Source organism: Brachyistius frenatus, unplaced genomic scaffold (genome assembly GCF_029030835.1).
Source record: "Brachyistius frenatus isolate BFR_SWC_R1_liver_20210118 unplaced genomic scaffold, ASM2903083v1 Contig_32, whole genome shotgun sequence".
NCBI classification, from domain to species: Eukaryota; Metazoa; Chordata; class Actinopteri; family Embiotocidae; genus Brachyistius; species Brachyistius frenatus.
In genome coordinates, this window is record NW_027210631.1 from 1,688,149 (window position 1) to 1,715,000 (window position 26,852).

Below are 26,852 nucleotides of genomic sequence, written 5' to 3' on the forward strand. Positions count from 1 at the left end.
CAATCACAGACATTTTGTAATGACTAATGTGTTTTCCTGCTTGTTTCCAGTCAGTACATCATGTATCGGAGGACTTAAGTGATCCAAAGCTGCTGCTTAGGTTGCAAACATTTCTTTCTAGGTGTGTTCGGGGGCCGGTGAAATAATCGGTAAAAGTAAAATCACGATAATGATAGTCTAAAAGTTAAATCAATCCTTTAGATGCCTCCGTGCTGCTGAAGAAGATTGAAATGTCTTCGGCGTCACCCACAGATCACTTCTGACAACCAATCTGAATATTTCTGTCCGTCTCTTCTGTCCGCTGCCTCCCACGTCAGCATCGACCACATTTGCTTCCTGTGGCAGGACAAAGCCGAGGGCGAGGCTTCCATTTGTCAGCTCACTGTGACTTTTCGAGCTCCGATCATAAGGATCATGTGTTTTTGCGGGATCACTTCAGCATCTACACTTTGCCTGAAAGTGACAGCTGTGCTTTCCCCCCTGTGGCTTGTGTAGCTCAGTGGGCAGCAGGATGTGGTGTGAACACTGGCAGGGTTAAGGAGGGGATTTGTTCCCTACTGCTCCACCCAAGTGAGAAGGGAAGGTCTTTTAACTGGATGTGTGATATTCTAAGATTTCTGGTTGATGTTGCTGTAATTGAAATTCACGTTTTGGGCCTTTCTGAGAGTTTACGTGCAGTCCTACCTGGAGCTGCAGGGGTCCCAGGCCCGGTGTGGCTGCAGCAGCAGCAGCAGCAGCCATTGTGGTGGGGATGAGCTGGAGAGGGTATGGGTCACCTGCAGAAACCAAACATCATTATGTTAACATAAAATCAAAAACAGTGATTAGTTTTGGTGCATTTTACACACCACTTGCACATCATCCAAATCCTCTCTTTTTTTTTTTATCTCCTTATTTTCTGCTCCCTCCTCCCATGTCCTCCCTTTCCTCTCCCTCACCCTCCCTATTCCCCTTCATCCTCTTGTTTTTCTCCTCCCTCTCGTCCCACCTTCATCCCTCGCTCCCTCTCGCTCTCTCTCCCCCATCAGCCTCCCCTCCCCTCCCCTCCCACCACCACCACCACCACCACCACCGTCACCACCTGAGTCCCTTTCTGCAGCTGTTAAAGCCGTCCTTTGTGTGCGCTGCCGGTAGGGCCCTAATGAAAAGCCTGATTGTGTGTCCTCCTCCTTAATACCCCCTGACAAAGAGCAGCGAGGTGAAGGGATTCTGATAAAGCCGGCCCCAGCGCCGTAATTAAGAGCCGCGACTGCCGATCGCAGCTTTCCCCTCTCTCTCTCTCTTTTTTTTTTTTTACTCTCCTCAAATGTCTGTTCTGTGGGGAGAGCAATGCTTTTTCAGTGCTCGTCTCCCACTTCCCCTGTTGTCATCTTTTCCTCTTCACAAGTTGCTCTGTCTCTTTCTTCACTCTCTCTCTTTCCCACCTTTCTGTCAGGAATGATAAATCAAGAGCAAGATGGACGACTAGGGCGGAGGAGATGACATAAGTGCAGCTAGGTGGAGGAAGCCGGGGAGAAAAGGACGAGTTGGGATTATTAGTTCGCAGATGCAGGTCGTCGGTGCTGTAATTACTCAGAGAGGAAGAGAAAAGGAGGGACAGGAAGGTCAGAGAGAGAGGACAGGGAGACGATACTGTGTCTAATTATGGTCATATTGTATAAACTTGTTGGTTAACACATCTGATTTGCATTCGAACATGCCCAGTAACCAAAGTGCAGTACATGGAGGAGGTATTTAATCCAGGAAACTTCGGTCTTGGCGGAGAAAAACTTGAGAATGTTCTCAGTGCTTGACCTTGCATTTCTGACCCGGACCTTCAGCAGAGCGGTCAGCCTCTTGGCTCTATCGCAGCCTCCTATTGTGTGTATGTTCCCATGTAAATTTCTGTGCGCATTTTGTCCTAGCTTGGCATAAGCCAGAGTTTCCTTCCAACATATTTTCCCATATAACTTGGCTCTTTAAAAAAAAAAAAAAACCTGAAAGCAAAGCTGAGACATTCTTCTCTCCAGTGGGGAGGGAGGGCAGGAGGGATTAAAGAATTATTTCAGGACTGTGTATTCTCGGAGATTGGTCTTTTCTCCTTGCTCCCTAGACAAACATGAGCCCAGTGGATATTTATGCTCCTCCTGGGGGTCGCTGTAACAAAAGGGAGAGGGACGGAGAAAAGCAAACATGTTGCTCTTGGCGTGGGGACAGCGACCTGGGCGGACGTGGAAGAGATTTCTCACTGACAAACAGACGAAGAAGGAGGGAGATGGAGCGAGGAAGGCGAGATGTTAAAAAAACAACATCGGTTTCACTTTGTGCACGATTTTTTTTTTTTTTTTTATTCATTAAGGGGCATTTTAAGCATGAGGATTGCGACTTGAGCTGTAAAAATAGATGTTTAATGTCTAAACTGACTCTGAACTTTGCTTTCTAAAGTAAAAAAAAAAAAAACCCTGATGAGGAATTTGTTTGAGGTTTTAACATTTTTAAAAGGCGGCCCATGTAATGAACTTTGGGTGCAGAGTTTGGCAGATGTGGGCCACTTTTAAGCATTTGTGAGTAACCCAACTTTATTGCAAGGTTAGATCTCTGGAAATAAAGACTGAATTCAACAGAAATAAAAACAAAAAAGTTTGACCAACTTTAGAATTGCAATAACCTCATTTGGAATAAATTATTACATAGTTAAGACAGGATCAGCATCACTGAAACTTTATCTTCACTCATTGACATATGAGTTGCCTGTTGTCATTTCATGCTTTCTTCTTACTTTATTTATACGTTTTGGAGACTATGAAGATGTCATGCCTCAAACTGGAGGTCTGTTTAGTGTTAAACCTTAAATCTATTTCAAAGGAAGCCCTGGCAACAGTTGAACAGTTATGTTAAGCTGTAAAAAAAATAAAAAAAATCGTGTTACTCTTCAAGTGTTTAAACACGACAGCCCCTGAGTGCACAGAAGTCCATACTGTACAGACAAAAATCTATTTATGTCGCGAATGCTGCGTCGCGCCGTGAGAATATGTCAGAGCACAATGCTACACATGTCCTATTTAGAGCCCGCGGCACCAAACTCTCTCGACTCACAACAACTTTGAAAATTGCCAGAGAGTTTTCTCAGGGGCGGCTTGGCCCGCCGCGGCGTGCCAGTCCGGTTGGAGTTGGCCGAGGCAGTGAAAAGACAAGCCCACTACTTGACAGGGTATTTACGTGGGCAGTGGGCGTGGGTGAAGATGGCACTAATTAAAATGGAATGGACTTGTTTGGGAAGCTGTGAAACTCGGAGCGGGGTGGGGGAGGTGTGGGGGCGCTGGGGGGGGTGGGGGTGGGTGGTGGTAAGGGGATTGGGGGGGGGGACTGAGTGTGCACGAGCCTGTGTTTGTGTGCATGATATTTGTGTCTACAATTTTTTTTTAAATTTTTTTATTGGTATTATTTTGTGTTTGCGGTATCACGAAGCAATTGCTGGCTGTCTGGACGTGAGTGTGTGTTGTGTGTGTGTGTGTGTGTGTGTGTGTGTGTGTGTGTGTGTGTGTGTGTGTGTGTGTGTGTGTGTGTGTGTGTGTGTGTGTGTGTGTGTGTGTGTGTGTGTGTGTGTGTGTGTGTGTGTGTGTGTGTACAATGTGTGTTCGTGTGTGGGGGCTGTGTTGGAAACATGTTCTGGCTGCGTCCCGTGTTAATGTGAGGAGAACCTGGGGCAGGTCACATTACCACCCCCCCTTCTGCTAACCCTCCATCCCCCCCACCTTGCATTTATTCCCAGCATCCCCTGGCAAGCACCAACCTCTCTTTCTCTCTCTCTCTATCTCCATCTTTCTCTCTCTACCATGGTAAACAACACATTGCCACACAGCCGGAGCGTGATAGCCAAAAAAAAAAAAAAAAAAAAAACATGTCCTGCAGGACGCCTTCATTTTGTTGCTTTTATACATCAAAAAATAGACAAGACAAAAGGAAGGAGCCAAAAGGACTCAGCGAGAGAGAGAGAGAGAGAGATAAAGAGAGAGATTTAGAGTGTAAACAGGAAGGGTGTATTTGGACTGTTTTTTTCTATTAAGAGGGAGATGTTGTTATTAGAGCGAGCTCGTCTTTTGGGAAACAACCAGACTCCATGTGTGGGAAAATGGTCAGACTCTTACCTTGTGCGGTGAAAAACATGCGAAACATCACACATAAAAGCTACTTTTACTCTCAAAGTTGCACCTATTTCTGAATATGTGTGTGTGGATGCCACTCACTGCAGCCAGGCTTGTAGTTGAAGCCAGGGGGCATAAGGAAGCCCTGCTGGGCTGCAGCCGCCGCCAGAGTCCGCTGGTCCGGAGGAAAGACGGGAATCATCAGCGGAGGGAGTTGGCCCTGGACCTGCTGATAAAGGCGGGAGAGGACGGGGAGAGGGTAGAAAGTTGGGAACGGGAAAAAAAAAGAGGAAAAGGAGGCGGGAGAAGGAATGATGTATGGGTGGGGAGAAGAAAGATATGAAGATTAATACCTGTGCGTTTGGCACCTGTCTCTCCTTGAACATACACTGAAACAAAGCACGCTAATGGTGTGTGGACACAGTAACTGATCCAAGAACAAGATTCAGAAGTAATTAAAGCTACATATACTATGAATATGCATTCATCCTCACATACCAATTTGGTATGACGCCAAAGCATGTAACACAACGGTCGGTGTCACGTTTTGCCTCATCTGAGCGTGAAAAGTTTTCGCATGTACGACCAAGGTTGAAAAATGATCTCTTCCTGAACTTGACCACGTCGTGTTTGGCGCCTAAACACGAGGCACTTTACTTTCCACGTTCCACGCGTGACACGGTATCCTGTCATAGACTGACGGGTTTATTAAACGCTTTGGCACAATACCAAGCTGCAACACATATGACATCAGTCTGGAAAGACACTAATGAAGCCGCGCGCGCACACACACACACACACACACACACACACACACACACACACACACACACACACACACACACACACACACACACACACACACACACACACACACACACACACACACACAGAGTCTAAGCACAGCATTGTCCTTTCAAACATAAAAAGCAAGTCATGAGAACAGTTCAGTAAACAGCTGGCCTTCCTCTTTTATTTTGGAAGATAATGTTCTCTCCCTTCATCAAACCTCCCACCAACCTGAAAACACACACCAACACACGGACACGCAGACACAACCCTCCGTGCGCGCCTGTCGGCAGAGAGCCATGCGACTTCGTAAGGTTTCCAGGATTTTAAAAGGAGACGTGGAAAAAAGCTCCTCCGATGGGTGACTTTGGCAGGGACGACAGGAGAGAGAGAGAGAGAAGGAAGACAGAGAGAAGTAGGAGACAGATGGTTGCACTAAACAGCATTCTGCCAAAAGCAACACACAAAGACTCGCGTGTGATGGACTGACTGACAGTTTGAAAGGAGAGACGGGGAGAAGATGAGGAGATGAAATGAGGGAGGGTGGAAAAAGGTGAGAGAAGGAGGATCTTATCTGTAAAGCTGAGTGGAGACAGCGAAGGAGCTCAAGCCAAACTCTGTGGAATTTTTTTTTACCAATTTAACAAAAATAAACAAAAAAAACAAAAATCAATCAGTTCCCTTTCATTGGGTGTGACAATATTGCATAATCGATAGAGCCATTAACTCCTTGTTCTTTTCATTTACTAACTTCCTTTCGAAGTAAGTCCCACTGCGGTGTTTTCATTGGCCAACAGTTCTGCTTTTGAATCTTTGGGGATGGCAACAATACAACAATGTTGCGCCTACACTGTACTGAAATAGAGAAGTAGACGAGGCAGGTCCTGTAATGTAACCACTTATTTAACAAATCTCCTTCCTTATTCCCTCCGAAACACATTGAAATAAAAAAAAGAAGAAACTTTACGGGTCAAATCGGCAGAGTGGCCCTTTAAATGAAATCCCTCGTGGGGTCTTTAAGGGCTTTGACCTGTGCACGCTTGACAGCGGAGCACTTTATTCCCCTCTTTGTAACTCATCCTGCTCCCTCTTCTTCCGTCGCTCTTATTTTGCCAGAAGGCCGGAGAGGTAATGGCTGAATAGGATAATGGGCAGGTAAAAGCAGTCTGATGTGAAAAATTGATCTGGAATGATGGAAATGGCTGGAAATGGCTGCAAACAATCATAAAGACGGTGGGGGTGGTGCCACGGTGCAATCAGGTAATATCTCGGCGATGTGGGCACTTCAAGTGGTTAGTGCTTGAGACAGGTAAATAGACAAAAGAGACGAGAGAGGGAGTCGCTGTCGCTCACTGCTAACAGCGCTCTCACAGTGTACTGTAAATACCTGTGTGTGTGTGTGTGTGTGTGTGTGTGTGTGTGTGTGTGTGTGTGTGTGTGTGTGTGTGTGTGTGTGTGTGTGTGTGTGTGTGTGTGTGTGTGTGTGTGTTCCCTCCTCCTCCTGCTCCTGTGTGTCGGCATGCGGCAGCCAGCAGCACTGTAATCAAACTATCACAGCGCAGGGGAATAGCACTCTCTCTTCAAGCGGATCCTGTTTCCTCCCTCACACCAAAAACAATAATTACTCCACCATTTTGGTTAACCATAAACCGTCGTGCCGTGCGATCAGAAGGGGGAGGCGTTCCGGCGCGGCGCTCGGACAGGACCCCCGCAGGGACGAATCACAGACAGAACAGTTCTGCTTTGCCTTTCAGGCCTAATTGGACATATGCTGGAGTAGAGCTGGCTAGCAATACTGTAATGTACCGGAGGGACAGGAAGAGGAGGAGGAGAGGAGAGGATGAGAGGAGAGGAGAGGAGAGGAGAGGAGAGGAGAGGAGAGAAGAGAAGAGAAGAGAAGAGAAGAGAAGAGAAGAGAAGAGAAGAGAAGAGAAGAGAAGAGAAGAGAAGAGAAGAGAAGAGAAGAGAAGAGAAGAGAAGAGAAGAGATGAGAAGAGAAGAGAAGAGAAGAGAAGAGAAGAGAAGAGAAGAGAAGAGAAGAGAAGAGAAGAGAAGAGAAGAGAAGAGAAGAGAAGAGATGAGAAGAGAAGAGAAGAGAAGAGAAGAGAAGAGAAGAGAAGAGGAAGAGGAAGAGGAGAAGCTTGTGACAGCTGTACTACATACATACTGTACATAGACACAGCGTGACGTCAGTGTGTGCTCATGGCTTTGCTTCTTTCTTTGCAAATGAAAATATGATTGAAGCCCCTTCATGACAACAGTCTTATTTCACTTTCACTTTGTCTTCTCTCCATCTCTGCCTCTCTTTCTACCTCCTGACAAAAAGCCTGCGTACAATAGGCAGACATTAATCAGCCTACAGTACTGTCACACAATATGAACACGTCTCCACAATGGGATAAGAAGATAAGGCGGCAGGAAGGAGAAGAAGAAAAAAGGAACAAAAGAAGAAGAAGACGACAAAATGAGAGAAAGAAAGAAAGACGGGATGGTTTATGGAGAATCATTCCCTCACATATGTTGCTGTTTGAGAAGTTGAGTTAGATATGTGTGGAACAGCTGCTGACTGACACACACACACACACACACACACACACACACACACACACACACACACACACACACACACACACACACACACACACACACACACACACACACACACACACACACACACACACACACACACGGCATCAAATCAGAGCAAGTTGAGCGTAACATGGGGAAGCAGGGGACTCCACACAATTGTCTGAACTGTGTGTGTGTGTGTGTGTGTGTGTGTGTGTGTGTGTGTGTGTGTGTGTGTGTGTGTGTGTGTGTGTGTGTGGAGGTGAGTCATATGATATCAGATCTGTGCATTCCTTCCTATTTACATTCCTTTACATCTACAAAATGACTTAATCTAATCATTCTCCTCAGACTGAAGATATGACAATGCACTACCTTAAAGTGAATAACAGGCTCTGTGTGTCTGCCTTCTGATCACAATGTAAACTTTGAAACCGAGAAGAAGAAGAGAGGGTGGGGGGTGGGGGGAGCGAGGGAGACCGCCGTCCCAAATCAGACAGAGGAAGAATCAGAGACAAAGAGATGAATTGACAGAAGGGGAAAGGAAAAAAGCCAAGCGAGAGGAAGTGAGGGTGAGAGAAACAGAGGAGGAGGAGGAGAGTGAGAGCGAGGCCAGATCTATCAGACAATCTCCAGATCCCACATAAAGGAGCAGGCACATCTGAAACAGCAGGCAGCTTTGGGGAATAATGCACTCCTCAGCTTCTCTTTCACATCAGGCCCAAAGCGAAGATGAAAACCTACAATACACACAGACAAAAACATCACACTGCCGCTACTGTAGGCTGCTGACGTGGAGAATGAGAGGATCTCCATTTTTTTTTTTTTTTTTTTTCATCTGCAAACCCCTCCTCGACGTCCAAAAAAAAGAAAAGAAGGCTGAAGCAAACAAAACTCATCTGAGAAATTCCTCTAATCAGGGATAACTGAACGCAAAACAAAGAAACCCAGCCAGAGGGGGGAAAAGAAAAAAAAAAAAACCGACATATATATATATTTATATAAAGAAGAAGTGTGAAACTTTTCCATGAGAACTTTCACAGGGGCAAAGAGGCCGGGAAGAGAAAGAGGAGTCGACAATTCACCCTGGCGAAGCGACTTGCTCAGGAAATAAACAGCAGAGAGAGCGAACAGAACGAAACGAGTGAGGGAGAAAGGGTGAGAGGAAGAGAGACGGAGAGGGGAGCAGGAGTTGGATAATTGGCAGCGAGTCGAGGCTGCGTTCACCACGCGCCAGGCGGCACAGCTTGAACTTAAAGCGCCGCTGCGGCATAATGAAGATGTGGCCGCTAATTAACATATGGGGTGCGAAACAGGTTGGTTGGCACGCGGCGCGCTAAAAAACTCCAAGGTAAAGTTATTATTGGGGAGTAATTAGCTCTATGAAGTTAATGCGCCGAACAATAGCTGCCAGCGCTGCACAATATGGCTCGCATCTGAGCGCGCGAAAAAATAGCCCCCGCTAAAGTGCGAGTCCCACAGCTAAAATCTGTTGGCGACCATATGCTGCGGCAATTAATGCAAGACCTGGATGACCTATCGCTGAAGAGGGGACGTGCAAGCGATAGAACCAATAATTAATTTGGAGAGAGAGAGGGGGAGAAAGACAAGCCGGCTTTTAATATTCGTCCATTAAGTTTGTGTGGACGGGGGAAGGGGGAGGAGGGAGGGGGGCGATTAGACCGCTCTGCTGTTGATGCAGGGGTTCAGGTGGCAGAGCGCACACAGGTACGTCTGTGCGCGAGACAGCGCGGCAGAGAGGGCGGGTCTCAGTGGGAAACGGCTTGTTGGTTGCGGTCCAGTTTATTAGTGAAAGTGTGTGTGTGTGTGTGTGTGTGTGTGTGTGTGTGTGTGTGTGTGTGTGTGTGTGTGTGTGTCGGCACATTCAGCGTGTAAAGAAAACACAAATAACATTGGCTGCGGTTGTAATGGGGGTGATTAAACAATTACACAGGCAATTGGGTTCGCTGCTCCTATGCAAGAAATAGAGGTGTTATGTGAATGTATGTGGTGTACTGTGTGTGTGTGTGTGTGTGTGTGTGTGTGTGTGTGTGTGTGTGTGTGTGTGTGTGTGTGTGTGTGTGTGTGTGTGTGTGTGTGTGTGTGTGTGTGTGTGTGTGTGTGTGTGTGTGTGTGTGTGTGGGAATGAATGAACAGCGGGCTTTTTAGAGGTTATAACTTTTTTCTCATTCTGACATTGAAGAACAGAGCTTGTGCTTGTGATTGCACCAGGTATTACACTTGGAGGTGTGTGTGTGTGTGTGTGTGTGTGTGTGTGTGTGTGTGTGTGTGTGTGTGTGTGTGTGTGTGTGTGTGTGTGTGTGTGTGTGTGTGTGTGTGTGTGTGTGTGTGTGTGTGTGTGTGTGTGCGTGAGATTGAGTTAGCAGTATAGGATAGCCTTAATAGAGAGCTTGTTAGCGAATGTCGCCGGCGATCCTGGCCCCTCTTAAACCAGTCAAAGCATCAGGTGGCTTTACTCATTTTCAGATGTTTTCTTTTTTTTTCCTCCCTTGTTCTTATTCTGGGTCTGCTCTGCTGGCTCCGACCTATGGCGACAGCGGTTCTTGATGAGATGAAAGACAGCACACAGAGGTAGCGCTACGGGGGCAGACACAGTCGACTGTGTGTGTGTGTGTGTGTGTGTGTGTGTGTGTGTGTGTGTGTGTGTGTGTGTGTGTGTGTGTGTGTGTGTGTGTGTGTGTGTGTGTGTGTGTGTGTTGGCAGGACACACTCATGCCCCCGTCCTTCTGTTTCAGTATACATCGTGTGTGTGTGTGTGTGTGTGTGTGTGTGTGTGTGTGTGTGTGTGTGTGTGTGTGTGTGTGTGTGTGTGTGTGTGTGTGTGTGTGTGTGTGTGTGTGTGTGTGTGTGTGTGTGTGTGTGTGTGTGTGTGTGTTGCTGTCGTTTCATGAAAAAAGGTGCGCGTGTTCTCAAGGTAAGCCCTGAGCCGCTCGGCAGGTGAGCTCCTTTCATCCCTGTCGCGCATCCCCGCGTGGCAACCGCAGTCGTCCCCGGCAACACCGGAGGGAGCCTCGGAGACAAGCCGTTTAATTAGCACGAGACAAGACGAGAGGGAAAGTAAAGGGAAGTTTGAGAAAATGTGCTCACCCCTTGGAGCTTAACAAGAAGGCCCCTAGCAGGGGGTATGAGTGGGTGTGTGTGTGTGTGTGTGTGTGTCTGTGTGTGGTTTGTGTGTCTGCACATCTTAATGTGCACACATGCACCTGTGTGGGAATCCTTGAGAGCAAGTTGGCATGAACACAAAGTTTTGTGAAGTGAGGGTCATTTTACGTGTCCTTACTCAGCCTGGGGGACAAGTTTAGTCAGGGATTTGGGTTTAAGTGGGAGATTAAAGTTTGGATTAGACTGGTTGAAGATAATTTAAGGTCGGGACTAAGATTACAGGTTAGGTTCAGAGGGTTAGTCAGGATAAAAGTAAAGTTTAAAGTCAGGACTCGGAGTGAGGACGATCGAGGGGCTGAGCGAGGATGAGATGTGGAATAAAGGCTCTCAAAAACAATGTAAAAGCGTGTGTGTGTGTGCGTGCGTGTGCGCGTGTGTGCGTGTGTGTGTGTGTGTGGTGTGGGTCAAATTTAATGGATCATAAGTGATGCTAAATCACGGGTCATTTCAGGTACAATCAATTAGTCAGAGTGAGAACGTAGCTAATCACTGACTTCTGAACACTAATGAGTGTCGACACAATGAAAGTGTGTGTGTGTGTGTGTGTGTGTGTGTGTGTGTGTGTGTGTGTGTGTGTGTGTGTGTGTGTGTGTGTGTGCGCGCGCGCTGTTCATACTGTATGTCATTAGTTTGTGCTGCTGTGCGGCCCGTCTCTGTAAAAGAACTTTCCTTGCTTCTCAAGCTCTCGCCACATTTTTGGCGAGCGCCGTTGGCCTAAATAGCGGACGCTAACACGCGTGTCGCCAGCCTGATTGGGGTTTCAGGGTGAGAAAAAAATAGGAAACCGGACACGATACACAATAAATAATTTGTCCTGCTTTCATGAAGGATGTGTGTCACTCTCCTCTCTTTTTCATGAGCTTGATTATTCGTTTCATTTCATCACCTCTTCCAAGTGGACGGTTGAAAGCATTCTTCACAGGCCTTTGGGGGTTTGAGCCTAACAAAGCCAAGGACGTAGACACACACACACACACACACACACACACACACACACACACACACACACACACACACACACACACACACACACACACACACACACACACACACACACACACACAGAAGAAGGGACAGCTGAACTCAGCCTCGTTAGGGGGAAATGCAATCACAAGGGGCTTATCATACAGACACAAAACACACGGACACACACACCCCAACACACTGAACCTGGTGCCCTCTCTCTGGCAGGCCATTGTATTGTGGGATTGTGTGGACAATCTCTTCATGAATGATTAAGCAGTGTATTTCTCGACCAAGTCTTTGATGATGAGTGTGTGTTTGATCATCAGGCGAGTGTGCGGTGCTCTCTGCGACTGCTCGTGATGCGTGCGCACGGGCGAGCAAAGGCGTGTATTTTGTATGTTTGCCTGCGTTTTGCACGGGCTTTGATGTGTGTGACACGTGTGTGTGTGTGTGTGTGTGCGTGCGCGTGCGCGCGTGTGTTTTGTGCGCCTGTTGATTGTGTCCCCTTCTCTTAACGAGGCTGCCTACAGCTGCCCCTGCTTGTGAGAAACTATTGTTGGGCCCCGCTCAATGGAGAGACGCTTGTTTGGGAAAAGGTTGCAAAGTCATGGGAAAAGAGAGCTTTGTCTCGACAGGGTCGTGAGGGAGTGAATCATGAGCGGACGTGTTTATAGCTCGACACACACAGCTGCGGCGCGCGCACGCGCACGCACGCACACACACACACACACGGGTGACGAAATGAACGCATGGAGAAGGCACAGAGAAATCCTCAGAAACAAACATGTGCTCTCCTTTTTGTCGAGGGGGACAAAACGAAGCGAACAATTCCGAATTTAACTCGCACAAAGCAAACAAACACAGCTGTTTTTACACAGAACTGTGGACACACATCGACACACGTCCCACACACATGCTATCACAAGGTCTCTTATCACACAAACTGTGTATGGCTAAACTCTCTGGGGAAAGGGAATGTGTGTGTGTGTGTGTGTGTGTGTGTGTGTGTGTGTGTGTGTGTGTGTGTGTGTGTGTGTGTGTGTGTGTGTGTGTGTGTGTGTGTGTGTGTGTGTGTGTGTGTGTGTGTGTGTGTTCTTTTTCGGACAGGGTGTCTCTTTATGATACAAAGCCCGGCTTTCTCAGCTTAAAACTCAGTGTCATCTGCCTTTACAAAGGCCTTGGCTATTCGTTCCAAGCCACCTGGACCAAAATAGAGGCTCCAGTGTAGCACCCGAAAGTACAATACTTCCATTTTTTAGTGTTACGTACATACCCACACATTTTCTCCAGCTGAAAAGGTTCTTTTTACGCAATTACTCTGCAATTTATTTATTTTTTTAATTAACTTTATATTTAAAAGTTGACTTTTATATGAGGAGATTTGTTTTCAACAAAAAAATGCACCAAATAGTTTGCAATTTGTTGTGAAGGAAGTTTCTCCAGTAAATGTCAGATGACTAAAGAAAAGCAGCCTCTTGTGTGAAGCACAGGCACGTTTTATCGTGACTGTGTGCAAAGACAGGCCAAAGACAGCCCAAACATATCACACACTTTAGTTAATTCTTACAATATTGTAGTGTTAACTGTAATGAAAAGACAGGAATGGAGAAGAGAAATTGATAAAGTTGCAGGATAACCATGTGAGGTTCAACTGTCCTTACATGTTTGGATGTTTGATCCCGTTATCTGCATTGTCAACCTCAGGCAGATAACGGTGGAGGTTGTTCAACAGAGTGTGCTCGAATGAAAAGAAAAATATCTTTATATTAGGTCATCATGAGTCCGCTTGGTTCCTAGTAACGAATAAACAACCTAGACCAGTGAATCAAGCTGGATCTGAATTACATTTACTATAATCAAGTCAGGTAGGAACCCATTCTGATGCTGCTGGTCTCAGACGTCTCATAACTATTTGTTGTGATCACGCGGTGTGTCATAGTCACTCATGCATGTTCGATCTGGGTGGCGGTTGATGTGTTGAAAGTTTTTAAAGGGTGTCATGTGACTCGCATCCGAGACTCGTGAGATGAAACATGAAGAAACAACTTTATCTTTTTAGTTTTTATTTTTGTTCTGAGTTTCCTCCCGACCCTCAGGTACTTCATTGACTGATTTGCCTGGTCCGGATTATCTGTTGCCGAAGCGATCCAATCTACTGCTCTGTCTGTGAAAACACCTCAACAATCACTCACATTGTTGCACTAAACATCAGGAAAGTGTGCTTATCTGACAGTCTGATGTGCGAAGTTTGATTTGTATGATAAAGACTTACACATACTGCACTTGTCAACACCAAACTTTTGTTTTTTCCAAGCAGACTGACCAGGTTGTGTGTGTGTGTGTGTGTGTGTGTGTGTGTGTGTGTGTGTGTGTGTGTGTGTGTGTGTGTGTGTGTGTGTGTGTGTGTGTGTGTGTGTGTGTGTGTGTGTGTGTGTGTGTGTGTGTGTGTGGTAGAGGAAGAGGTGGTACTATTATTATAAGTCAGCGTTGATTCAGGCCACAAATGCTGATGGTGGAGCAAAGAAAAGCTGCAACAATCACAATCACAAAATTGCTTTTGTGGGCCGTGCAGACACACATCAGGATAAACGTTCACACAACACACACTCACTTATAGGCATACACACACATCCCTAACCCACAGATGGACACACACACACACACACACACACAAGCCGGCCTCACCTGAATTTGTTGCTGCAGGAGGTTGATTTTGTGTTGCTGCTGCAGAAGCTGCTGCTGTTGCCGGGCAATCTGAGGACGGAGCACACGGCACAGTTTTAGAATGTGTGTGTGTGTGCGTGCGTGCGTGTGTGTGTGTGCGTGCGTGCATGCATGCGTGTGTGTGTGTGTGTGCAGGGGGCTTGTGGGAGATGCGACACATCTTGCCGGTCTCTGAGGCTCCAGTTGCATGACAGAGGTTCGATGCCCCGCGATTAAATATTAAAGAGCTCATTTCATCTGGACTCGACAGTGTCATACCAACACACTTACTGCCGTGTGCACAGGCCTCATGCATGAAACCGCCTGTTATTTATATATAGCTGATAGTAATGAGTACATCACTGTTATTTATAGTTATGATGATTTAAAGTGGCTTTTTTTTTCAGAATGTATGTGTCTGGTGAGTTGTCGTTTTTCTTTGACTGACTGAACTCCATGTTTAAAAGTGTGTACAAATTCTGTGAAAGTCCTATCAACCCCCTGATAAAAACAAAAATCAAGCTAAAACGGAGTCATTTCTTTAGCTTAAAAAAAAATCTGTAAGGCATGTAAAGATGTAATATAGTTTACTGTATGTGACTGTATATGGCAGGTGTTGTGGCAATTGATGTGCATTTAATGTGCAAGTATACGTCCAAATGTGTACGTGTTAATTCAAAAGATTAAATTCAACGTATTTATAGACGTTTCCAATTCCATCAACTATTTCCTTTTGTGAATTCTGATGAATTTTGAAGCACATTTCCCACATTTCTTTTCTTTTAATGCCACTTTGCTCTGTTTCTAAGTTCACCTTTCCTTTTGCTTTCATTTTATATAAAACGTCTGCAGCTACGTGGCTAAAATATAATTAACTTGAGAACAGAACCACAGAGTATTACGGTTCACTCTCCTATTATCAGACTCCTTCACTGAGCACTGGTGCGGGATGCAACCGACGGCACCGTCGGGCATTGTGTTTGTCACAGGTGATTCGTCCTTACAGCTGTATTTCTATGTGTGTTGTGTGCGTGTCCCTCTCTTTGTAAACCTCAAGCTTTCCAGAAGCAAAAAAAAAAGCGCAACAAAAAAGGGAAACCCTTCTCTATGCAAATACCTGGCAGACTCTTGCCTGGGAGCTCAGAGTGTGTGTGTGTGTGTGTGTGTGTGTGTGTGTGTGTGTGTGTGTGTGTGTGTGTGTGTGTGTGTGTGTGTGTGTGTGTGTGTGTGTGTGTGTGTGTGTGTGTGTGTGTGTGTGTGTGTGTGTGAGCGTTGTGTGTGAGCGTTGTGTGTGTATGCCTCGGCTACATCCGCTCCAACATTACATACCCTCAGCTGATTCCTGTGCAATGTCCCTGTTTTTGAGCTGCCAAAGGCGCATGACTCTGGCTGCTTGAACACTATACGTGTGTGTGTGTGTGTGTGTGTGTGTGTGTGTGTGTGTGTGTGTGTGTGTGTGTGTGTGTGTGTGTGTGTGTGTGTGTGTGTGTGTGTGTGTGTGTGTGTGTGTGTGTGTGTGTGTGTGAGAAAGAGGACATTCAAGTCCTGTGTGATTTGCTGCTGTTCAAGCCCACTTTCTGTTGTAAACCTAAGAAATCTGTGTGAGGATTTCTGATGACCAATTGCGACGTGTGTACGAGTGTGTGTGTGCGTATCTGAATTTGTATATCAGTGTGTGTATAACTTCCAAATCAACCACCAATTATGTGCATTTTCTCACTATTTGACCAGGAATCATTTTCATAATGTTTTATGTCATTACTGCAGAGTGCAACGTGTTTTAAACATAATGATTTCTGAAGTATATATTTTTAAATATGGTGAATAAAAGCTTTCCCAGATTCTGTGGAACTCTTGAAGTAATGATCAGAGATTTTTTTTTATCAGATTTTGTGAACTAGAACCCGACGGACTGCCTTGTTAGGACGGACTCCTGTGCACTATGGGCATGGGGAACACAGCTATTTCCAAATGGGGCCCTTCACATGCCGAGCGCTCCTGTACCTGGTCCTGCTGCTGCTTGGCCAGCTCCATCTGCTGCCTCTGCTTCTCCATCTGCGAGGCGGCCAGCTTCTTCTGCTCCTCGTGGGCCGCCAGGAGCTGCTCCCTCAGGCTGCTCAACTGGCCGATCATGCCCATGAGCTGGCGCTCTTTCTCCGCCAGGCTGTCTGGGGTACCTGTAGAGGGAGAGTCCGGTGGAGGGGGAGAGGGGGAGAGAGAAAAAGAGAGAGGTCAAAGGCGATGCAAAAGGGCTTTGAAGAAGACTGCAAGACTAAGGCTAAGGTTACGCTATGAAACTTGTTTTATCCTTCAAAGAGAACATTTTAGGCTTATTTAAAATTCCAGGTCCAGTTTATGAACAGGAAGTCTGTTTAGTACAACTAGAAAACCATTGTTACAGTTCAGGTCGTATCTGAGCCCCTTAAAGGTGGATGACCACCTTCAAAATAAAATTAATGCACCATTTAACAGCAATTATCCCATAAAAACACATTTCATAATTACAACTTTGTTTTATTATATTGTCATTATTTACCAGTTTATATACTGCATATATATACTAAGTTTATGGTGCCCGAACTACATACAGGGTTTTGTTAGAATGATGCATGCTGAAAAGACATTAATGCAACAGGCTATTCAGAGGCCAGGCAGGCTTGTGGGGGTGAAGTCAGAGGTCAGAGGCATGAAGGAGGGAAACGAAAGAGGAAGGAACAATAAAACAGAGTAAAACTATCCATGGCTTGTTGGTCCACTTAATATACGACTGGTTAGGGGCTTTGAACGGCAGGTTAGGGTTGGGGGGGCTTCATCAGCGGAAGATGGGTATAAAAAAAGTGTGTTTGTGCACCGCGGAGTTGTAAAACCAGATGTTAACTCATTTTCATGGGCATTCATCAAGTCACATCCATCACCGCGTTTATTGGTGTAATGAAATAAAGAAAACAAATCCGGCTGAGGAGACATTTGTGATGAGGCAAAACGTGGTGGGAAGTCAAATCTGAGTCGGATTCATAAGTTTAACAAACAAAATTAAACTTCAGTCAGGTTTGAAAATGTATATTTCTTACTAAAACTTGAAGTAAAATCTAAATTGTGTTGGTTTGCGTTGAATTGTGGGTACATTTGGAGGGTGGTCTGTCACAATCAAGCTGTGTTTTCCTGCTTGTGAGAAAGAGGAGGAAAAAAAAAAAGCAAGAATGAGAGTGTGTCTGGTCTGTGTTTACTCTGCAGTCAACCAACCTCCTGCTCACATTTAGCATGGCCTGACCTTTGACTCCTCAGATCCTGACATACTAGCTCCATTACACACACACACACACACACACACACACACACACACACACACACACACACACACACACACACACACACACACACACACACACACACACACACACACACACACACACACACACACACAAGGCCTAAATCATTCAACAGGATGTAGTTAGAGGGAGGCAGACTGAGGCGAAATCAGCGTGTGCGCCTATGTCTGGTCATACTACTGATGTTTGCCTACATGCCTTGTTGTGTGTGTGCGTGTGTGCGTGTGCGCGTGTGTGGAACAGCACAATCCCCCATTGTTCTTCAGCTGCTACCTTTAACAGGGCCACATTCCTGGCCCAGTCAAACCAGATGATGAAGAGAGAAGAGGGAGAGAGAGAGACCAGGGAGGAAGAAAAGAAAGAGAAACACAACATGGGGGATGAAAGGAAAATGTGCAGGGGGACAGGGGTGAGGGAGACTGGTGGGGGGGGAGGGAGGGGAGGAGCTGACCTGCCCTTTGACCGCTCTGGGAAGGTGAGAGCCATCCATTTGTCCTCCCTGTTGGTAGCTACCACCTACCCCACCTCAACTGCCCACCGACACCCCCCCCACACACACACACACACACACACACACACACACACACACACACACACACACACACACACACACACACACACACACACACACACACACACACACACACACACACACACACACACACAGCCCAGCACTCCATCCGCCAACAATGAACAATAAAGGCAACTGTCGGGAGCACTGGCCGCTGGAAAAATAAACACGCCGCTGTCCTAACTCACAGACCCACCTTTGTAGAGCCTGTGTGTGTGTGTGTGTGTGTGTGTGTGTGTGTGTGTGTGTGTGTGTGTGTGTGTGTGTGTGTGTGTGTGTGTGTGTGTGTGTGTGTGTGTGTGTGTGTGTGTGTGTGTAGCCAAAGCTGACCAAGACAAGAAAGAGCCTTGTGTTAAAAACGTTAGCCTGTTCAAATTTTGGGGGGGTTGAAGGGGGAATGGAGGAAGGGGGCCAAAGAAAAAAAAAAAAAAAAAAAAAAGGCTAAGGGGAGTTGCAAAGGTGACAGGAAGGATCAAAGGAGTCTTTTCTTTTGTAGGGGGTTTCTTGTCGGGGTTAACCTCCCTTCAAACACACACACAAATGCAAACAGTCAAATTGGGCACTTCGGCTGCAAGCAGTGTGCATGTGTGTGTGTGTGTGTGTGTGTGTGTGTGTGTGTGTGTGTGTGTGTGTGTGTGTGTGTGTGTGTGTGTGTGTGTGTGTGTGTGTGTGGACATTCCTTCCATCACGAAATTGCGAAAAACGTCGACCGTTCTATTCTTTCCTCGACAAGCTGTCCTCGATCCCCTCTCAGCTGTCTTCTTTTATCAGTATTTGCAGAAGCAAAAACAAATCCAAGAAAACTGATGAATGAGAATCTTCACAGTCAGAAAGTCAGAGAAAACAAGACGCCTTCGAACGCGAGGCGCCCCTGTCTCTCTCGCCTCTCGTTCAGACTCGGAGAATTTCTGCGGTGAACTCATAAATCAGCCGGCGTCGCCTTGTTTCCTCAGCTGCTGCCAGGCAGGCAGGTGGATCGATAACTGGTTTCCTCCGTCGCTTTACACACATTCCTCCTTAGGCAGATTGCTCCGGCCTGTGCTTACCTACAAACCCGCCGAACCAACACCGACTCCCTCTTTTCTCTCTCTCTACACACACACACACACACACACACACACACACACACACACACACACACACACACACACACACACACACACACACACACACACACACACACACACACACACACACACACACACACACACACACACACACACACGCACAGGGTAATTAACCAATTTGTAACAATGTAATACTTGTCACTGTGTTCGCTGGGCTAATTAATGACCCCGGCTGCACTGATAACTCCCCCCTGGGTAAGGAGGGAGGAAACGAGAGGGAGAGGAAGAGGAGCAGGAGAGGGTGAAGGAAGGATATGAGAATAAAGAGAAGAAGAAGGGGAAGGAGACAGACAGAAAACGTCTGGAATATATGTTGAGACGCTTATTTTACATGGAAGCGATAACCTGATTACTGTAAATCGTCAAATTAGTTAATATGGTCAATAATTAGGGAACAGACTTAAGGTTTGATTAAAATACTTACTGCATGCATAGTTTCTAGGAACCTCATTCCTTCAGTAAGTCAAAGTTACATGATTTGTAGCCAACAGAAAATAACTCACTCTTTCTTTGTTGCTTCTTACGGTTATGATTTTCTTACTTGCTCATACAAAAGAATTAGGCTTCTATACCTGGTAATATATTGTTATTATGTCAATATGGTGATATCACACTAGATATTGTCTTTGGTTTTGAATATCTTTTCCATTAGAGTAAAGTGATGCCATTTAATTATTTATAAAAAAGCTCATGGTGTCAATATTTTGTGTTTCAGTCATCCCTTCTTTATTGTTGCCACATCGATATAGAAGTGTTTGTTCCACAATATTATCATATGTGATTTCGTCCAGGTCTCGAAACTAAGTTATGCCGAGTCACTTTTAGATCATGAGACGGGACTCTAAAAAAGAGCCGTTCTCATGAATCTATAATTGGCAGGAGGTGAGAACAGCCACTTGGCTTTCTACGAGTTGTATTGGCTGCAACGGTTGCTGTACACAAGTACCTTAAGGCCACAAATGCCACCAACAATCTTTCTTTCTTTCCTTGACAACTCCTCGTATTGCACCGCTGAGCAAAGCAGTCAACTCCACAACTCCTCTCGGAGAACTGCTGTTACAGCGTAGACTGAGTGTATACTGGATAAAACGAGTGTGTGTGTGTGTGTGTGTGTGTGTGTGTGTGTGTGTGTGTGTGTGTGTGTGTGTGTGTGTGTGTGTGTGTGTGTGTGTGTGTGTGTGTTCCTCTACAGTACGACTATATTTCTATGACTCTACTAAGTCCACTGGAAGCTGAAAGCTCATGTTGCGTGGCCAAGCTTTTATCACAGTCACAAAACTTTATTTTAAAACATTGTGTTGAAAAAAAGATATCAGACATTTCAGGCAGAAGGAAATGATGCAACGGTGCAGCCCTAAAAATCCCATGTGTTGGGTTTAAATATTTCCCTGGTGTGAACATAACATGGCTTTACTGGACTGCTGAAACAAGCTGATACTCGTACCGCATGTACAAATGTCATCGATGGTGTAAAGAAGAGTAACTTAAAGGTGAAACTAAGAGTTCCCGTCGCCCTTCACTTCACTCTACAGTGGCAGATGTAATGTTAATGACACTACACTGTGTGGATATTTATTCTACTATGGGCTCCATAACTGTGTGTGTGTGTGTGTGTGTGTGTGTGTGTGTGTGTGTGTGTTACTATGTGAACCGCATGGGGCCTTTTACCAATGTTTCTTCTCAATAAGGCCAACGGAGCAGGAGGCGGTGGCTCACAATGACTTTGTTCCCTACAAAAAGCTCTTCAATGGAATTCGATGGGGAAAAAAAAATGTCAAGGGATGCGCTGACAAATGAGAACAGTGCACACACACGCACACACGCGCACACACACACACACACACACACACACACACACACACACACACACACACACACACACACACACACACACACGCACCCGAACACACACGCACGCACACACACCTACACACTGGACTCCAGCTCGCTTTAATAGTGTCAAACACTTCTGCACATTTCCATCTTTTTTTATTCTACAATTGGAATTCACACTAACTAACACACGTTGTTATGTAAGTGCCAAGACACACACACACACACACACACACACACACACACACACACACACACACACACACACACACACACACACACACACACACACACACACACACACACACACACACACACACACGCGCGCACCCAAAAGACATGAACGTGCACACACTTCCGCCGCACATCCACACACTCGTAGACACACATATATTGCTGCCCAGCTGTTGGTGTACGGTGCGCCAAGCGGGACGCCCCTACACAGAAATGTCAGCGCGGCAGGGAGCTGGGAAAAAGGGGTTTGATCAATGGAGCCCCCCTCTCGATGGCCACGCCGCTCCGCAAGGCTCTTTGATTACATATTGCTTTGCCTCCTAATGAAGCTCAATTACTGGAGGAGAACGACGGCTTTGCCCTCGAGTTACAGGGAGTAATAGCCAGTCTCTTCCACCTCTCTCTCTTCTTCGCTCACATCTCCCCCCTCGCTTTCTTCCAATTCCTGCTCCCGTATATTCACGGAAAAGCTCCCGTGTTCCCGTTTGGAGTCACTTCCTGCCCTCCGTCCTGTCCGCCTGCCTGTGTTGAGTGTTAAGAAGGTTTGGTATGGATAAAATGGGTGATTAACACTGAGATTAACACAGAGCTGGTAGACGAGCAGAGGTCAAACACGAGACGAAGCTGGCAGCTCGGTTCAGTTCAGGGCGGCTCAGATCATTTACCTTCAGTGTGTTCCTGATCATTTCCGCTGTTATGTCACAGTCACTAGATGTAATATATTGTTTCAATTAAGGGCTACTGGCTAATGCCAACATTTGCCTTGTATGTTGTACTGTTCAAGGACAGTTTATAAGTTGCGTCTAAGATTTAAACTTTTGAATGAAGAGTTTCACTTTTACAGTGATTAAAAAAAATCCTGTTGATGATTAATTCTGAGCTTATAGTTCTGAAGTTAAGTATAAAGCAAAGTGAACTGAAGAAAACATATTCAAGATCCCATATCTTACTCTTTTTCAGTGTTTCAGATATAGTCTTGATGTTCATAAAACTATATTTTTGTGCTTTTAAGTTCCATAAATCATCTCAATAAAGTTCTACATCTCTTAAGCTTTTATCTGGAGTTCTACCAAGAACAGGCTGTTATGTGTCTATGTCTTTAAGGTGCATTGATAATATTAAGCATCTCTTCTTATTGGCTGACTCTTTTCTGAGTGACACATGCCCAGGCCAATCACATGTTTTCTTCAGACTTGATGGAATGACTGGTCAGTGTTTTCTTTGGAATAAAGAGTTGGACGGTGGGCAGTCCTGAGGGCGAACGCATGACATGAGCATGAATTTGTGACATCACAAATGTATGGAAGTCCAAACAGCACAGCTGAATACAGGCTGTGCATATTTCATCGTGGACCGAGTGTTTTGACACTTTCACAGTATTTATATAACACCTAGACCTGCTTTATAATCAGAAACAAAATGGAAATCTGAAACTATACAATATGGGACCTTTAAGTTTTGAGATTATATTGCAAGATATGAAGTTAAAATGAGTCTTTTTTTATGGATGTTTTATTTTTCAATGGACATCGAATGGGGAATTAAGAATTTAAAAGCTTGCTTAAGTTTAGTTCTGTCGTTATTTACTCGTGCCATACCTTTAATTTCTCCGATGTGCCCTGAGCCCATGGCCAAAAGTTTATCCTTCCAGTCCTTTGACAACAGCCTCTCAATGCTGGGGGCCTCTGTTTAGGGGAGGGAGGGGTTTGGAGGGGGGGAAGGGAGGAAGAGGAGAAGGAGAGAGAGAGGGATTCAGTTGGCTGGCCAACATGACAATAAAGCTCATTTAAAGTCCATTTGCTGTAATAAAGGCAGCGGCAGCTCAGCCTAATGGCCGCATCAGCAGGAGAGAGAGGGGGAAAGAGAGGGAGAGGACGGCGGAGAGAGAGGAGCTGATAATCGAAAGAGAGAGGAAATCTGAAAAACAAAAACAAGTGAGCAAAAGGGAGAGAGCGCAAGATAAAGAGAGAGACAAGTGGAGGAGAGAGAGAGGGAGCCAAAGAGAGAGGCTTTTTCCCTCTCACCTGCTGCTAGAGAATCATTAGCCCTGTGGGCCCTGAGACAAAGAGGGCCTTAATGCACCCGCCACAATGGACACATTATCAGCTAGCGTTTTGTTTTCAACACACACTCCACACAGACCCTCACTCACACACACACACACACACACACACACACACACACACACACACACACACACACACACACACACACACACACACACACACACACACACACAGTAGGGGGAAATGGAAACACAGGAGAGCAAACACATGGAGAGATTTAATCCTGAATGTGTTCACATACTGGTATATGGACTGACAGTAGCGCACGCACGCACGCACGCACGCACGCGCACACACACACACACACACACACACACACACACACACATAGACATGCTGCCATGAACCTACAGTCGTCACTCTGTTGACTATTATTGACATGAACAAAGGGAAATGGGAGAAATGATCAGACAAAGGAGGACTGAACGTGTGTGTGTGTGTGTGTGTGTGTGTGTGTGTGTGTGTGTGTGTGTGTGTGTGTGTGTGTGTGTGTGTGTGTGTGTGTGTGTGTGTGTGTGTGTGTGTGTGTGTGTGTGTGTGTGTGTGTGTGTGTGTGTCTGTGGGAGTACTTTATTTACTGGGAGCCATCTGCACTTGGGATGCAAGGCCTTGCGAAGGCAAAGAGGTTTTACACTTTGAGTGGGGAGATTAACCCTATCAGCCAATGCAAACACACACAATTTTCAGTGCACAAACACCAGAAAAATACACACACACACACACATGCGTGCACAAGACATACACATGAATAAGCTTATATATGTAGCCGCACACACAGATGTATGCACACTGGCAATTGCTGACGGCAAAAAAAAAGTTTTCCCTGGATTATTTTTTTTTTTCCATAATGACAAGACTGATTTAAGAAAAAAAAAAGTCTTAATCTCAGTGGTATGAGACAGCCTGCCTGCACAAACAAACAACACACACACACACACACACACACACACACACACACACACACACACACACACACACACACACACACACACACACACACACACACAGAGAGAGAGAGAGAGAGAGAGAGAGAGAGAGAGAGAGAGAGAGAGAGAGAGAGAGAGAGAGAGAGAGAGAGAGAGAGAGAGAGAGAGAGAGAGAGATGTCCAGTGTGTTGAGTCGGGCAGCTTAGAGCTGTTTCTCCACTGAAAGAGACGGGAACATACACATACAGTATATCTGCCGCGCTCAACAACGAGTCAAAGTACTTTTACTAGCCTTGCTGCCTAAACTTCTTTCTTTCCTCCTCATCCCTGTATTTTTTTTTTCCTCTGTCTGCATCAGAGTGAATGTACAGAAAAGAGGATAAGAAACCACCTGCAGATTTTCAGGATTTAAAATGACACGACCACACACAGAGGCATGCGAAGGAGTCCAGACGTGCGGGACAGTACAAGGACACAAAGCTCTGCAGCGTTTCCTGCATACTGTACCTCGGTGTGTGTGTGTGTGTGTGTGTGTGTGTGTGTGTGTGTGTGTGTGTGTGTGTGTGTGTGTGTGTGTGTGTGTGTGTGTGTGCGCGCGTGCGTGTCTGTCCAGCCTCCCCTGAGGTCTGAATCAGGTCCTCTCCTCTGGCTTTAAGCCTTCACGCCCCACTGACACACACACACACACACACACACACACACACACACACACACACACACACACACACACACACACACACACACACACACACACACACACACACATCAGGATCAATGCTGAACTTCAAGCCAGTCCACTGCTCACTTTTTTCTTTTCTATTTCTCTCCCCACTGTCCTTGGCCTGGTCTGTCCTTGTGTTTTCAACGCTGCCACTTAGTCAGTAAGTCAGTGGAGGAGTTTCAGCGCCGCTGTCCCTGATGTGTTCGGCTGCTTTCTGTCGGAGGCCACAGCGGCCTTCAGGGAATCGGCTAGCAGTGAGATGAAGGCAGGCGGACAACGAGCGAGAGGAGGATCTCTCGTAAAAACTAAGGAGGGAGTGAAAGGAAAACGTGAGTAGAAGGAGCAGAAGAAAGAGTGTGCTCCTGTGTTTCCCCTCCACCCGTGGCAGCTGTCTCACCATCACCCCAACAGGTGCTATTAGCCCCTGGCACTCTCTCTTACTCTCTCTCTATGTCTCTCTCTCTCTCTCTCTCTGTCTCTGTCTCTCACCCCCCCCCCCACCTCCCCACAACCCCCGTCTCCCTCAACAATGACAGAGGCTTTTAAGCCAAAGAGCTTTGACAAGTGAGAGGGAACAACAAATGGCAGTGTCGCCCGCTCTCTTTCCATCACGCTCCCTCTCTCTGTCTCCATCCCCTAGTTATTATTTTTATTTATTAACAGGGCTGCAGCCATTGTCCCCAGTGACAGGCCGGGGCCACTTTAACTATTAATAAAAAGCCAAGAGGCTCTTTCATTGTGCAGTGCACGGCAAAATGGGAGGAAATGGGCAGGAGGAGCTGAGAGGGAGAAAAAAAAAAAAAAAAGAGGAGAGAGAAGAAAAGAAGAAGAGGAGAAAAGGAAGAGGGCTTGGTGTGCTAAATCTTTTAGTGAGATGTTGATTGATGCGGTGAACACTATAAGGAATGAACCTCCACTATTACCCATGACAAAACAAACACTGCAGAAATAAAGGTCACACACACACACACACACACACACACACACACACACACACACACACACACACACACACACACACACACACACACACACTTGTGAATCAGTTAAAAGATGTATTTGGACATCCTCAAATTGTGACCTCTCAAAAAGGTCACTCTCTATCATGCTTCAGCTTCTGATCATGCTTCTTTAGTTGCTTTGGAGTAAAAAATAAAAAAATTTGTTTACATCTTCATAAAGAATATGAAATGGGGCCACTGGCTCCTGACACTCCAGTACAATAACAACTCGTCCAGGTCAAATCAAACCTTTCCACCGCTCTCACATTCATTTCCTTCAGCTCAGCAGATAGAAAAGCAACTCATTCACGTTTCATGTTCTGCAGAGTTTTATTAAAAAAAAAAAATCCCCTTGACGGCTGGATGGAAACACAGCGAACATCTTCTACCACTAATTAAGGCCCATAATATAATAGAGGAGGACAGCACAACTCTTTCCATGAAAATCAGAGACGCTACTTCCTGTTTTTCTGACGTACGGCAGCGCTGAGAGTGTGTGTGCATGTATGTTAGCGCTGAGTGAGGTGAGCGGGTGGAGTCCGGAGCCCACGCACGGGGTGTGGGACGCATATTTGCAGGGTGGGGTGCTGTGAGCCGAGGGCGAGGGTGGATACACGTCTTTCCCTCGAAAAAGGAACCAAAAAAAAAATGGTAGAGGAAGTGTTGAGTTGCAGACTGTTCCTGCTGACCCTTTAAAATATAGTTTTACCC

The 26,852-nt window shown here is 45.9% G+C and overlaps 1 protein-coding gene across 17 annotated transcripts in view; it reads right to left on the bottom strand.

Annotated features, from left to right (window-relative positions):
* The window catches only part of sox5 (SRY-box transcription factor 5), a 159,181-nt gene that overhangs the window by 27,894 nt on the left and 104,435 nt on the right, over nt 1-26,852 (bottom strand). For 13 of the 17 annotated variants that reach the window (XM_069700056.1, XM_069700048.1, XM_069700060.1 and 10 more), the window contains exons 4-8: nt 23,026-23,112; nt 16,338-16,510; nt 14,316-14,384; nt 4,227-4,353; nt 685-776 (exon numbers count right to left, since the gene is read on the bottom strand). In XM_069700056.1, the coding sequence (XP_069556157.1) occupies nt 685-776; nt 4,227-4,353; nt 14,316-14,384; nt 16,338-16,510; nt 23,026-23,112 (548 nt within the window). The remainder of the gene's footprint in view (nt 1-684; nt 777-4,226; nt 4,354-14,315; nt 14,385-16,337; nt 16,511-23,025; nt 23,113-26,852) is intronic. The other 4 variants (XM_069700050.1, XM_069700065.1, XM_069700059.1 and 1 more) reach the window with 3 other exon arrangements.